Below are 12493 nucleotides of genomic sequence, written 5' to 3'. Positions count from 1 at the left end.
ACAGAAACACAGAAGTCAGGAAGAGGAGTGGTGATGAGGCTGGTTTTTGATATGTTAAGTTTGAAATGCCAGCAGGATGCCCAGGTGGAAACAATTAACAAACATAACAGAAATGGATGAAAAACATATTTCCATAAAGGTTTTGCTAGGAAATAAGCAAATTGAAAAACAACAGGAGGTTGGTGATAGGGAGAATGTAGTATCTTGTCACCTATTTCTATCTGCATTCCTTAACCAAAATCATCCCTGTCATCTAATGAATCCCTCTATTACCATAAAAAGTTTTACTTCCAGAAATGACATTCTAAGAATGTCACTCCAGCACACCCAGAAGAATGTGAATAACTTACATGTATTTTAATTCTCTCCCATTTAAAATAAATGACTTGATTTTCGTAACAACTTGTCAATTTGACATTTTGCTTGAGCTAAGGAGGAGGACTTAAGCTCTGTTTTGCCTCTGAAGGATATAGAGAATTGATTTCTTTTCATTTATGCGGAAGTCCAATAGGCAAGCCAGTTGTGTCAAGTCATTACTATAACATTCAGCAGAAGTAATGCATTAATGTTGGATGATCCTGCCGGCAAATTACAACATGTGATACAAAACAATTTCTGGTTTATTATTTTCCGTTTGCCTCTTCGTAAAGGCAAAATAGCCAAGAAACAAACATTTGCATAACACTGTTAGTATTCAGATTGATTCATGGCTTTTGAGGTGGAATCAGCCAAAACCAGGAAAAGCTTATAAAAAGAGTGTTATTTTTGAGAAGCACCTGCTTTGACCAGATCTATTCACCTCTCATGGACAACATAATGAAAAATTATGTTTAAAATGTATCTGGTAGCTGCTGCCGTATACTTAGGGTCATAAGAATTTTAAATGAAGGGTAAAAACTCTAAAGAGCTAAAGGAGAGTTGTCATGAAATATACAGGCATCATCCAACTTCAAAGAAATCATTTTTCCTGATACTTGTGGTGGCTAGGCTGGAAGTTGGTCTACACATTCCAAGGTCACAGAAGTTACATGGTATCCCTTTGGAGAGCAAATTGTTATGCAAAATGTTTAAAATTATGACTGAAGAGAAACACTAGCAGGAAGGCAGGATGGGCCATCCTTTAGATTAGGAATTTTTATGCACTTCAATGAGTCATTAAACCGATACCATTTCTGTAAAGAAGCGTAAATGCTAAATACTCAAAACCATAAACAAGAGTGTATTCCTTTAAAAAAATAACCATTCTAGTAAACTTAAAAACATAATGCAATAATGTGAGCAATATGTATGTAGGAAGCAATCCATATGGGAATAATTGTGTTATAAAAACAGAACATAATATACATAATTGCTTCCCCCTTCACATATTAAATTATTTTGTAGGCTCTTGTTGAAGATGAGAGTTAAACACAATCACCATTGATAGAAAGTGTTTTAATTGAAGGAAAAAATGGTTTTCCTACAGCCTTATTATTTTATTTTGGAAGAAGGCTAAATTGAACAGTACCAGGAATTCACATGCTATGATTTGAAATGATGAAAGGCTTTAATAAGTACTAAATATCTTTATTGTGAGAGTGCAGAGAATTACTCAGGACCTTGCAGCTGTTGACCAAATTTAATGGTGAATTCACTTATGCTGGTCTTTAGGGTTGGTTCTTGGTATTGGTGTTTAAGCCAGTATAGGGGAGGGAGTCCCCTGGTCCCTGGGACTGAGGTGATATCGTAGACCAAAGAATAAAAGGTTGTTTTATTGTGGGGGTTTTTCTCTACCTCGTCCTGCCAGGTTCTTACAAGAATCTAAACTATGCAGTTTCTGAACCCATGATAGGAGCATCACAAGCACACACACACACATTTTCTCTTCCCTCTCATTTCCAATGATCTTTCTTTCTCCCTTCTTTTACCTGTGGCTGAACCTAGAGACAAAACAGCCAAGAATGCCAAAAAGCAACAACGACAAGAGAGACCCTAGTGGCTATGTGGGATCCCAAAGGTCACTTATATTTCTTAAGGCAAGGTAGCCCATACTCTAACAACTGAAAATCCCAGTCACTAAGTATGAAGTCTTATTCCTGCTTAAAATCAAGCCCTCCTCATATTACTTATTCGTTGTGTGACAAGTCTCTCACCTCTATGAGCCTTAGCTTTTTCATCTGTAAAACAGGCTCGATGCTTACACTGCCTACCTCTTAGAGTTTTTAGTATGAAAATGCTTTATAAACCATTAAGCACTATATTAATGTGAAATGCTGTTCTAGTTGTCAAAGTCCCTTTCCCTCTTTTTCTAAGAGGTAGATAATGAGTAGAAAAAGAGCATTAGATCTTGAAAAAGGAAGCACTGCTCCACATTCCAGCTCTATCACTTACTGGCTCTGCTACTTTGAGCAAATTACTTGAGCCCAAAGTCCTTCAATTTCTTGAAATCATCTGAGGTGGGGCTGGACCTATGATGTCACTGGTATATAGAAATTCTTACTGAGAAAACTCTCTCTGCCAATGCAGATCCATATCTGCTCCTCAGAAGAGACCTCAGATGAAATCTCCTCATTTTACAGCAAGGAAACTGAGGTCCGAGGTGATTAAATGATTGTCCCAAGATCTCACAATATCAGAAATGAAATTTGAACCCAGAACCCCTGATTCTAGAGACTATAGTCTTTTGGCAGTGTCATCAGTATCAGAGTTTTGCCCACAGTAAATTACTTACCCAAGGTCCCACATGCTCAACAAATGACAGAAGCAACATCCAACCCCCATTCTTCCAAATCACATTGCTTTGAAACTGACTTATTAAAAAGGAAAATTATATGTGCTCTTGTCTGTCTCAAAGGAGATAATAATGTTTGCAAGGGAATGGAAAGAGCTCTGAGGTTAGGGTGTCTTCAGTTCAAATTCCACTTCTGATGAACTACTTAGATGACCACTGAAAGAAATAAATTTTTCTCTTTTATATTAGGAATCAATTATTAATTGAGATTTAGGTTTCAAAGAAACTGCTGTAGGTTATTCAACTAGTCTCTGAAAGGCATTCTTGATAGATGAGATTATCCAAATTGTCAATAGATTGATACATACTTTTTAATCTTCAGTGGGACTCAGAGACCTTACAAACAACATCCAGTCTGGCTAAGATCTTGCCCTTAGAAAATTAGTCCCTGTCTGTCTATCCTTGGAGTCTTCCATTAGAATTGAGAATTCCCAGCTTATGAATGGGAAAACCAGCCAACAAGGTCTAAGGGTGAGATGGATTCTTTTGTCCAGATTGCTGGAGGCAGCTGAGTCTCACAATTAGACCACTTTTTCTTTTTTTGTTTTGTCAGGGGTTTTTGTTTGTTTGTTTTTGTGGAGGGAAGAAGGCAAGGCATTAAGTCACTTGCCGAAGTTCACAGAGTTAATAAGTAGCAAGTGGCTGAGGCCACATTTGAACTCAGGTCCTCCTGACTCCTGTAAGGTACTCTATTTGCTTCACCACCTAGCTGCCCCCAGAGCATTTTTTTCTGCAGGAGGAACTGAAGACTTTTTGCCCACCTCTTTATTAAGATGTCCACCCCCTCATGGGCTGTCAACTAATCAGAGTTGATTTTCACTTCAGCTACACCCCCTTTTCCAAAGGCTTTTTAAACATTCAGAGGCCCCCAAGATTTGTCTTTGGTCCTTAAGAGTGCCACTGACTTCTTTTGTTAATTATTTGCTAGCCATGATTAACAAAATGTCAATTACCCAAAAATTATGTTTCCCAGACTTTTCATATGTCACATCACAGGCAAGTCTCTTAAAAATTATAGTCTGTATCCTCATGTGCAAAATGATGGGGGTGGTCTGGATAGCTTCTGAGGCCCCTTCCAACTTTAGACCCAAGATTCTAAAGTCTTTCATAAACCCTAAGTCATTACGTGAATATCAGTTATTATTCTTATTATCCAATCTAGGACCTTAGTTTCATGCAAAATACAGTTGTCAAGGATAAGATAGCAACTTTTTTCCTCATAAACCTTTATCTCTCTTTTGTTACTGTTCTTGAACAGATGCAAAAGATCAGGCATATGTCAATCCATTTTGCTAAAAACACCATCAAATGTTTACATGGGGAGAAGTCAACATCGCTGACACTTAACCACCAATTCCTCCTGCTTCTAGGAGCTCACATGATAATGGATGAAGAAAAGAGAAAAAGGAACTGTCCATAACATGAAGGATGTAGGCAGGTTCATCCTCAGAAGCCGTAACATTATTATTCTCCCATAACACTTTCTTCCCCATTATCCCTTCCAAGCCTGTGAGTATTTTCAAACTGGTGGCCATACTCTGAATCCTCTGTCCATGTAGCTGGTTAAAAATTAGCTGTAGGAGCCAGAAAAATATAGAGGCAGTTGTTAAGGTATTAAGGCAGAAGGGAGCCTTTCTGGAAAAGAAAGTATGAACATGGGAGAAACTATGGGAACTTTCTTCAAGATTTAGGAATATAAAGCCTTATCTGATGCTTTCAATTGTTAGCCTTTCTCCGTCACCAAATTATGTTGTGTTTATTTATGAGTGTGCTATGCTCCGACCCCAAGACCATGAGCTCTTTATGGGCAGCTATTTTGTTTCATCTTTGTATCTCCAGAAAAGCAGTTTGCCCATAATTGGTGCTGAATAAATGTTTGTTAGATTAGATTGGATTAGATGGGATTAAATTAAAATGGATCTATACCCTTGGCACTCAAGAGAGGCAGTTCCTAGAAAGATTGCACCATTTAACTATATATTCCCAAGGTTTTGTAATACCATTCAGTGATGGAGCTCTTAGTAACAAAGAGGAACATTTTCAGGGAGTAATTCTTCTGTAACATTTTCTGCTGTCTCCCCCAATATTCTTGCTCCCTAACCCATGCTTCTGTGCACTGATAATCAGCACACTGAAAGTAACATTCAAATGTTAAGAAATAAGAAACAGGAATTCATGGATCATCAAGAGATTCTCCCCAGGCTTCCAAAGACAATCTGAGAAGGCAGGCAATGCCAAACAAAGTGAAATCATCATCATCAAGAGGAAAAGTCTTTGTGTTGTTAAGCAAAATACCTTAAATGTATTACCCTTTCCAACAAACCATGCTAATTCTTTGTTTTTAGGTCATTTCAGTAGTGTCTGACTCTTCATGACTCTTTTACAAATGAGGAAACTGAAGCAAGCAAGTGAATTGCTTGTCACACACAGCTAGTAAGTGTCTGAGGCTGGATTTGAATTCAAGTCTTCCTACCTCTAGGACCAGTGCTCTATCCACGGTGCAACCTAGCTGCCTCTGTTAATCCTTAGATGTTATAAATTTACCATAAGTAGTTGAACCCCACTGGGAGGCGTGAGAGGAGAAGTACACACCTATGAATTCATCCATGAAGAGAACTCCTGACAAAGAAATTCCCTCCACCAAGACTGGTCAGTCCACACTTGCTCGGTAACCCAGTCTCAGAGAGTTGCCTGGAATTCTGAGCAGTTGATACAGACAGGATATGTCAGAGGCCAGACTGGAATTCAAGTTTCCCTTACTCTGGAGGGGAACTGTCTATCGACTAGCCTATATGGTCTCTCAGGTGAACAAGATTCTTCCACAATAGGGTGTTTAATGAGCATTAGACAGGTCCACAAATACCCCCAACAACCAGCCTTCTTTAACTATAACAGTTTCATGATAATTTACATAGTTTAAACTATTACTTGAGAAAACCAGTATTCACATAAGTCTTCACACTCAAAGATTAGAAATTCACTGGAAAATTAGCAGTCCTGTCTCTTGAAGTTTAGCATAAAATAAATAGTCCCTCACTACTGAGGTTTTTCCAAATTTGTAACGCTTCTTCATAGATAGAACCACTCCAACCCCATGAATGATAATAAAATTAAACAAAAAAAAAGTTCAAATGAATTCAAGGGGAAAAATATATCCATACAGTATTATCATTTAAGACTTCAGCCTATCTTGTAGCAACTGGGGCAAGAGAGAGCCCAGGTGAATCAGGTATGCTAGGGGGAAGGGGAGGGAGAAGGAGAGGAAATAATCACTTGCTTCCTTTGATCTGAGATTCAAATCCAACAACAGAGTCAATCTGATCATTACAGCTGTATGTATGCACCAACACAAATCATCAAACTGATTCTGTGGCCAAATCAGACAAGACAGTTGGGTATTAGGCAAATCAATGATTCTCAAATATTTTTAGTCCAAGGGCAAAAAGATGTGTAACCATTCATTCCCACTTGCTTCTACAAAAGAGTCACTCACTCAGAATAAGTACAAAGAGTAGTCAAGTTTTTGATGAGAAACCAATAAGCTGATTTTCTGGTTTTTATGAAAGAGCATAAATAAAGTAGACAAGCAGCATATGTCAACTATGATCAACTATGAAATCAAAAATCAAGGGTTCAGGGATCAAGTCCTGCTCTTGATATATACTATTGGGTGTGACTGTAAGCAATTCACTTAACCTGTAAGTAGCCAACACAGCCCTTTAAGATATAAATTTATGGAACAGCAGAACAGCTAGGTGGCACAGCACCAGCCCTGGAAGCAGGAGGACTTGAGTTCATATCCATCCTCAAACACTTAGTAGCTGTGTGACCCTAAGTAAGTCATTTAACCCCCAATTGCCTCAAAAAGATACATATATAAATTTAAGACTATAAATTGAGAAGAAATTGCCCATCTGCATTGGTATAGTTTCCACACTAGCTGTTGCCTACGTTTAAGAAATCACAGGTCCAGACAGCCACCAATACACATAAAATAATTACTCACTGTTACAAGAAAACACAAATCATTACATATTGGATATTGCATTTACAAAAGACCAATTCATGTACCATACGATGTTATTTGAGCCACTTGGAAGATCCCAGAAGACCACCAAATATTCCTATGCCCCATTTTCTAATATAGGAAAAAACTTAATTTAACAATATTTTTTTTTTCCTTGATAACTAGTTCATTTGGAATACTGAAGACAGGTCAAATAGATCTGTTTAGTAGGGCTTTCTTTTACCTTTTCCACGTGTTTTGTTAAGCATATTACAAGCACAACTGAAGTCTGCCACTAGAAAACATTCTTTCTTTTGAGAGTGAGTAAAATATTCAGTTGCCTTGGGTAAATTTCCTGTTTCAGAAGGACCATCTGGATCTAAATAAAGGTACCCTACTTTTAATATGGGCCTGCTCACCATCTGGCCACCTAGAAGAGGCAATTGCCTCAGGTAAATGAGTACTTTGCCTACTTCTAAGCATGTCCCCCACATAGCACATTAAGGAAGAGAATATTATTAAACGATTACTATGAGCCAGGCACTGTGCTAATAAGCACTTTACAAATATTATCTCATTTTATCCTCATAACAACCCTGGGAGGTAAGTGCTGCTATTATCCCCATTTTACAGTTGAGGAAACTGAGGCAAAGTGGTTACATGATGTGCCCAGAGTCACACTGCTAATAAGTGTCTGAGGCTGGATTTGAACTCAGGTCTTCCTGATTCCACGCCCATTGTGCCTAGCTACATAAGGCAGGTAAAATACATCCTGGAAGATTACTGCATATCTACTTGAGGAAAAAACTGTCTTTCAAGAAGGTATGTGGTCTATCTGAAAGAACCGCTTTACTTAAAGACAAGAAAACATTTTAATTTTAAGAGAAATTATTTCACTTAACATTATTCACAAATGGTAACCTGTCTCTGCCAGTAGATTGCCTAAAAGAGGCGATATTTCACTTTCTCAAGTAGATGAATATTATACTCAAAAGTAAAGGCACATGTTCTAAATTTATTGCTTTATGAGACAGAAATTATGTATCCCAACTTCTCCCTTTCAGATCTTCAGGGTATAATAATGTTGTCTCTGATCAAGTAGGGGCTCAGACTACCAATCTGCCAATGGGGGTGGACAGAGTTGGTGGATAAGCTTCAAAAGGGGAATCTAATTTTACTATCATCACCCTACATAGCTCTACAGGTAAATATCACCAGATAGGTTTCTGGGCAGAAGATTATACTAATGTGCATTAAGACCTTAAATGTATAATAATTATATTTTACAAGTATTTTAAATTATTTACATTTAAGTGCCAATTTGATTTTGGTTAGTTGATTAAGCAAAAGTTTTGTATGACTAAAGATCAATCATTAACTAAATGAAAACTCAGGCTCTGTATCTACATCCTTTTAGATAAATGACATTTTTAGAATGCCAAATGACTTCCATTCATAATGATAAAATCGTAAAAATGAAAACTATCCATAGCTGGAATAATATTGGTCTGTTAAAAAAAAAAAACACTAGTAACCATAGTAATGAAAGATTGTGTGGGAGTACTGTAGCTTTGATGACATACTTGGAGGATTGGGGGGCAGGAGAATTTGATTTTCTATGCCCTCCACATAAATATCCAAGAAACGATATTTACTATGGCACCAGGGTAGGAGGTAACAATTTTCATTAACATCCTGCTTAGAATTAAAACTGTTTTGATATTTCTGGAAGCAGAGACAAGACTTGGTGACTCCTGCATTTCTATTGGAGCGTAGCTCTGAACCATGTGTTCTCAGTAAAACTTTGAATAACCAAGTTAATTCAGATTTTGAGGAAATAGGTAAAAGTGAAGTAGAAAGCTAATATGTACAATTCTATACTGAAAACCAGCAATAGAAAATGCAGAAACATTTGACCTTTTAACAGTTATTCGCTGAAAAGCATTTGCCTAAAAAAAATGCTATCTGACATATTCCAGGAGAAATCTGAATATTTCATTCTGATATAAAACAGTTTCTGGGGAATATTTGTTTGATCATAACAGAACTATTCTGTAACTTCAGCTAGTAAAAAATCTGATTTTAAAAGTTTTAAGTCTTTTAAAGAGAGGGGCAGCATGGTCTAAAGGGCTGGCTTTGGAGTCTGCAAGTCCTGGGTTCAATTTCTATTTGATGCATCCCAGTTGCATTACCACAGGAAACTCATTCAGCATCTAAATGCTCCAGTTGGTTCTTCAAGATTTATAAACTATAGAAAGAATTGTATACCATTAAAGGATGAAGGTAGTTTCTACACTAGGAGATCCCTATAATTATGAACTCACTGGCTGGGATCACCCTCCTTCCTCCCCAAAATAGTCTTTAAAAAGACATAAATTAGCTTGCTGCCTTTCAGTCTTCTCCCAACACCATCCCATATGCAATGTGGTTAAGACTGATTTCTTAAAGAAATATGGTATGCCTTTAAAATCTATCTGAAAGAAAGGAGGAGATGCTTTACAGTTAGGATGCTCTGTGCATTTATCATACTACTTATCAGGAAAACATGACCAATATTTCCTTGTTCCTCCATCGCTGGGCTTCTTAATGAGTGTCTTATTAGGATAAAGGTACTTATTCATCCTATACAATAAAAATTTCTCTGTACCCCCAGAAGATGTTATGACTCAACCAACCTACCATGTGACAATAACTTCCCTTTGAAAGCATCTCAGCAGCGTCTTGGGTTTTACAGTTCCTTTATGGACCCCCCACTATCTCACTCTACCTCCAAAGTTGTTGATCTTTTATGATTTCCTCTTTGGACATCCACTGACCTACTTAGTCACTTGACTAATTTTCAAAATAAATTTTACTGTCAAAAATGGGTCAAAGGAAGAAATAGAGCGAGAGCAGCACATACTCATAACCTCCAAAAATGTAAAAATATAGTTGTACTAATCAAAAAAGCACCAAATGGCCATCTCTGATGGTGACACCTGAGGATGCTTTCCCTCAAGTACTCTAGCTGGCAAGTACTCCGGGTGATACATGCTAGCAACTTGTGAACGGTGGCCTTGGAGTTCTACTATGAGTAAAATCAGCTTTACTGTGCTAAGGAGACAGGCAGCTTGCTTGAAAGCATAAATGCACAACGCTAGTCATCATCGGTAAAGAAACATCGCGTTAAACCTTGCTACTCCTAAATTCTCCTGTGCTGAACTTTTGACCATTTGAAAAGTGCTTTTAGCAAAGTTTCATCTGCCAGCATATCTCTCTCTCTCTCTCTCTCTCTCTCTCTCTCTCTCTCTCTCTCTCTCTCTCTCTCTCTCTCTCTCTCTCTCTCCCCCCCCCCATCTGCCCCCCTCCCTAAGAACAAGTTTAAGGAATGGATAGGAATCGTGGATGCACCGTTCTGAATCCAGCGCTTAAGTAAGATACAGTATGTCTTTTTTCCTGTTGTTTTTTTTTTTTTAATAGACATGAAGGTCTGTTTCTGGTACTACTGCTCAAAAATTTACTTCAACTGTCATCTTGGCAGATTTCCAGGGTCATGAGCTAAACTGCACATTCCCCAAAAACAAACCTTGTAAACAAACCCTTTTGCCGGTGGCTAGATAAGTTTGGTGATTGATTGGAGGTGCTTACATGGTAATGGTTTTACAAGAGTCAAGAGAAGCTGGAAGTGATCTCAGTAAAGGAGAGGCGAGAAACCAGGTATGCTTGCTAACTAGCTAGCCATCCCCTCTCCCTCTCTCCTTCCCCAAGGGCCAAAAAGAGCTAGATGATGTTAGAGGTGACAAAAAACCACAGGGTCCGTCCGCCTGGGGTGGGGCAGCTCAGGGGGACCCGCCTCCCTCCTTCTCTCTGTCTCTCCCTCCTTCCGCGTACCTTCTCTCCCCGTGAAGCACGTAGGAGCTGCGGAAGAAGCCCAGCAGCTCATTCTCGATCAAGGCGTTGTAAATGATTTTGAGATTGTAATTCCTCTGTGCCTCGAGGGTCCGGTTGAGCACCACCACGAAGACCTGGTTTTGGGGGTACAGGAAATAACGGGCTACCTGCACCGCCCCGAAGGCGCGATCCTCCGCCACCTGCACCCTCTCCACCACCACCCTGGAGGCGTGCAGCACGATATAGCGGGTCGCGTTCAGACACTCTACCTCCACGTTGACCTCCCCAGAGAAAGTAAAGTTCTCCATGAAGACGGTCAGCATCAGGTTGTAATGCAGGGGTTTCAGGTGACCAGGCAGGCGCAGTTGAGTCCAGGGCTGCCAGCGTTCCTGCTCCTCCTCTTCCGACGGCTCCTTGGGTGCCGGGCTCCCAGGCGCGACGCCCCCGGGCGCCCTCGGCCTCCCGGGCTCCCCTGCGGGCCGGTGGGGCGAGCCTGCAACGCTGCTGTTGCTGCTAGTCCGAGCCGGGGCACCCCCAGGAGCGCCGTCTGCGTCGACCCCCGCGGCTGCGGCTGCGGCGCTGGCACCGCACTCCTCGAAGCGCAAGCTGAGGAGCACGGCGATCATGGTGACCACCAGCAGAGCCAGGATGGACACGGCGAAGCCGAGCACTAGCCGCTTGTGCACGGTGATGTGGCGCTCTGTGGTGCGGGGCCGCACCCCCACCGAGTCCGCCCACTGGTCCGACAGCCCCCTGCCGCCGGTCCGGAGCGCGGAGTCGTCCTCGATCATCATGGGGCTGAAGGGCACGCTGCTCCTCTCGGAACCCTCCTTCTTCTTCCTCCTCTTCTTTTTCTTTTTCTTCTTTTTCTTCTCGTCTTCTTGCTCCCGCTCTCCGTCCAGGGCCATCACACGGCCTCCCCCTCCTCGGCTCCCTCCGGCACCTCCTGCGGGCCGGCCGCAGTCGCAGCCTCCGCTGCCACCAGCAGCACCGACATCAGAGGGTAAGCCGGGGGGCCCGGGGCGCAAACTGAGAAGCTAGGGAGTGGGGCTCGATCCGGGGCTGGCTGACCCCAGGACCTTTCAAGGGGGGCACTGGCAGGAGCACTCCACAGCGTTCGCGCTCCCGCTCAGTCCCGGCATCTCTCCAGGCACTCTCGGCCCCAAAGGCTCTGGGACAAACCCAACTTGGAGAAGCTGCTGTGCACCCTCTCTGGTCCACCCCACCTCGAGCGCGCCCTCTACTTCTCCAGCTGCGCCTCGGTGCCGCCGGCTGGACGGCCAGGACTCTTCAGCACATGCTGCCCCCGCCCCTCTTCCTCCACCGGGCTTACTCCCGCATCTTCCACACAGCAGCGCTCTCTAGCCTCCTTTTCCTCGGGAGCTTCCCAGAGCGTCTGCCAGTGGCGAGGAACGGTGGAGGAAACAGCCTGCAGAGGGACCGAGGTGGAGTCGGGCTGGGGAAGTTAGAGCTCCCGCGGTCTCCGACTCGACTTCCCGCAGTGCTTCCCGGCGCTCCTGGTAAGATGGATCAGCTCGGCAGCGGCGGCGGCAGTAGCAGCAGTGGCGGGCAGAGCCCGAGCCAAGCACCGCACCGCCACGGAGGCAAGGAGGGCGCGGGGTGACGGCAGTGCCCGGGAGTCCCCCTTCTCGCTGTTGGTTCTTTTTTCCTCCACCACCTTGGCTGCAGCTAGCGAGCGGCTTGGGCTTGAGGATCGGACAGCTGCTATCTCTGGCTCCGATGTGTCTTCCCTCCAGAGATGGCCAAGTCAACCAGAAGTGTCCAGGCAGCCTGCACCTTCAGGTAGGTGATGCTCTGGGTTCCCTTCCAGTATATATCCCCGTGGG

At 42.1% G+C, this 12493-nt stretch overlaps 1 protein-coding gene across 1 annotated transcript in view; it reads right to left on the bottom strand.

Moving 5' to 3' along the window:
- TRHDE (thyrotropin releasing hormone degrading enzyme) overlaps positions 1-11773 on the bottom strand; it is a 511960-nt gene extending 500187 nt beyond the window's left edge. Inside the window, exon 1 of the mRNA XM_072655393.1 lies at positions 10647-11773. Coding sequence (XP_072511494.1) covers positions 10647-11554 — 908 coding nt within the window. The 5' untranslated portion in view covers positions 11555-11773. The remainder of the gene's footprint in view (positions 1-10646) is intronic.
- Positions 11774-12493: the final 720 nt, after the last annotated feature.

The sequence above is a fragment of the Notamacropus eugenii genome, chromosome 3 (genome assembly GCF_028372415.1).
Source record: "Notamacropus eugenii isolate mMacEug1 chromosome 3, mMacEug1.pri_v2, whole genome shotgun sequence".
Lineage (NCBI taxonomy): Eukaryota > Metazoa > Chordata > Mammalia > Diprotodontia > Macropodidae > Notamacropus > Notamacropus eugenii.
This window is presented reverse-complemented; position numbering and strand designations above follow the sequence as displayed.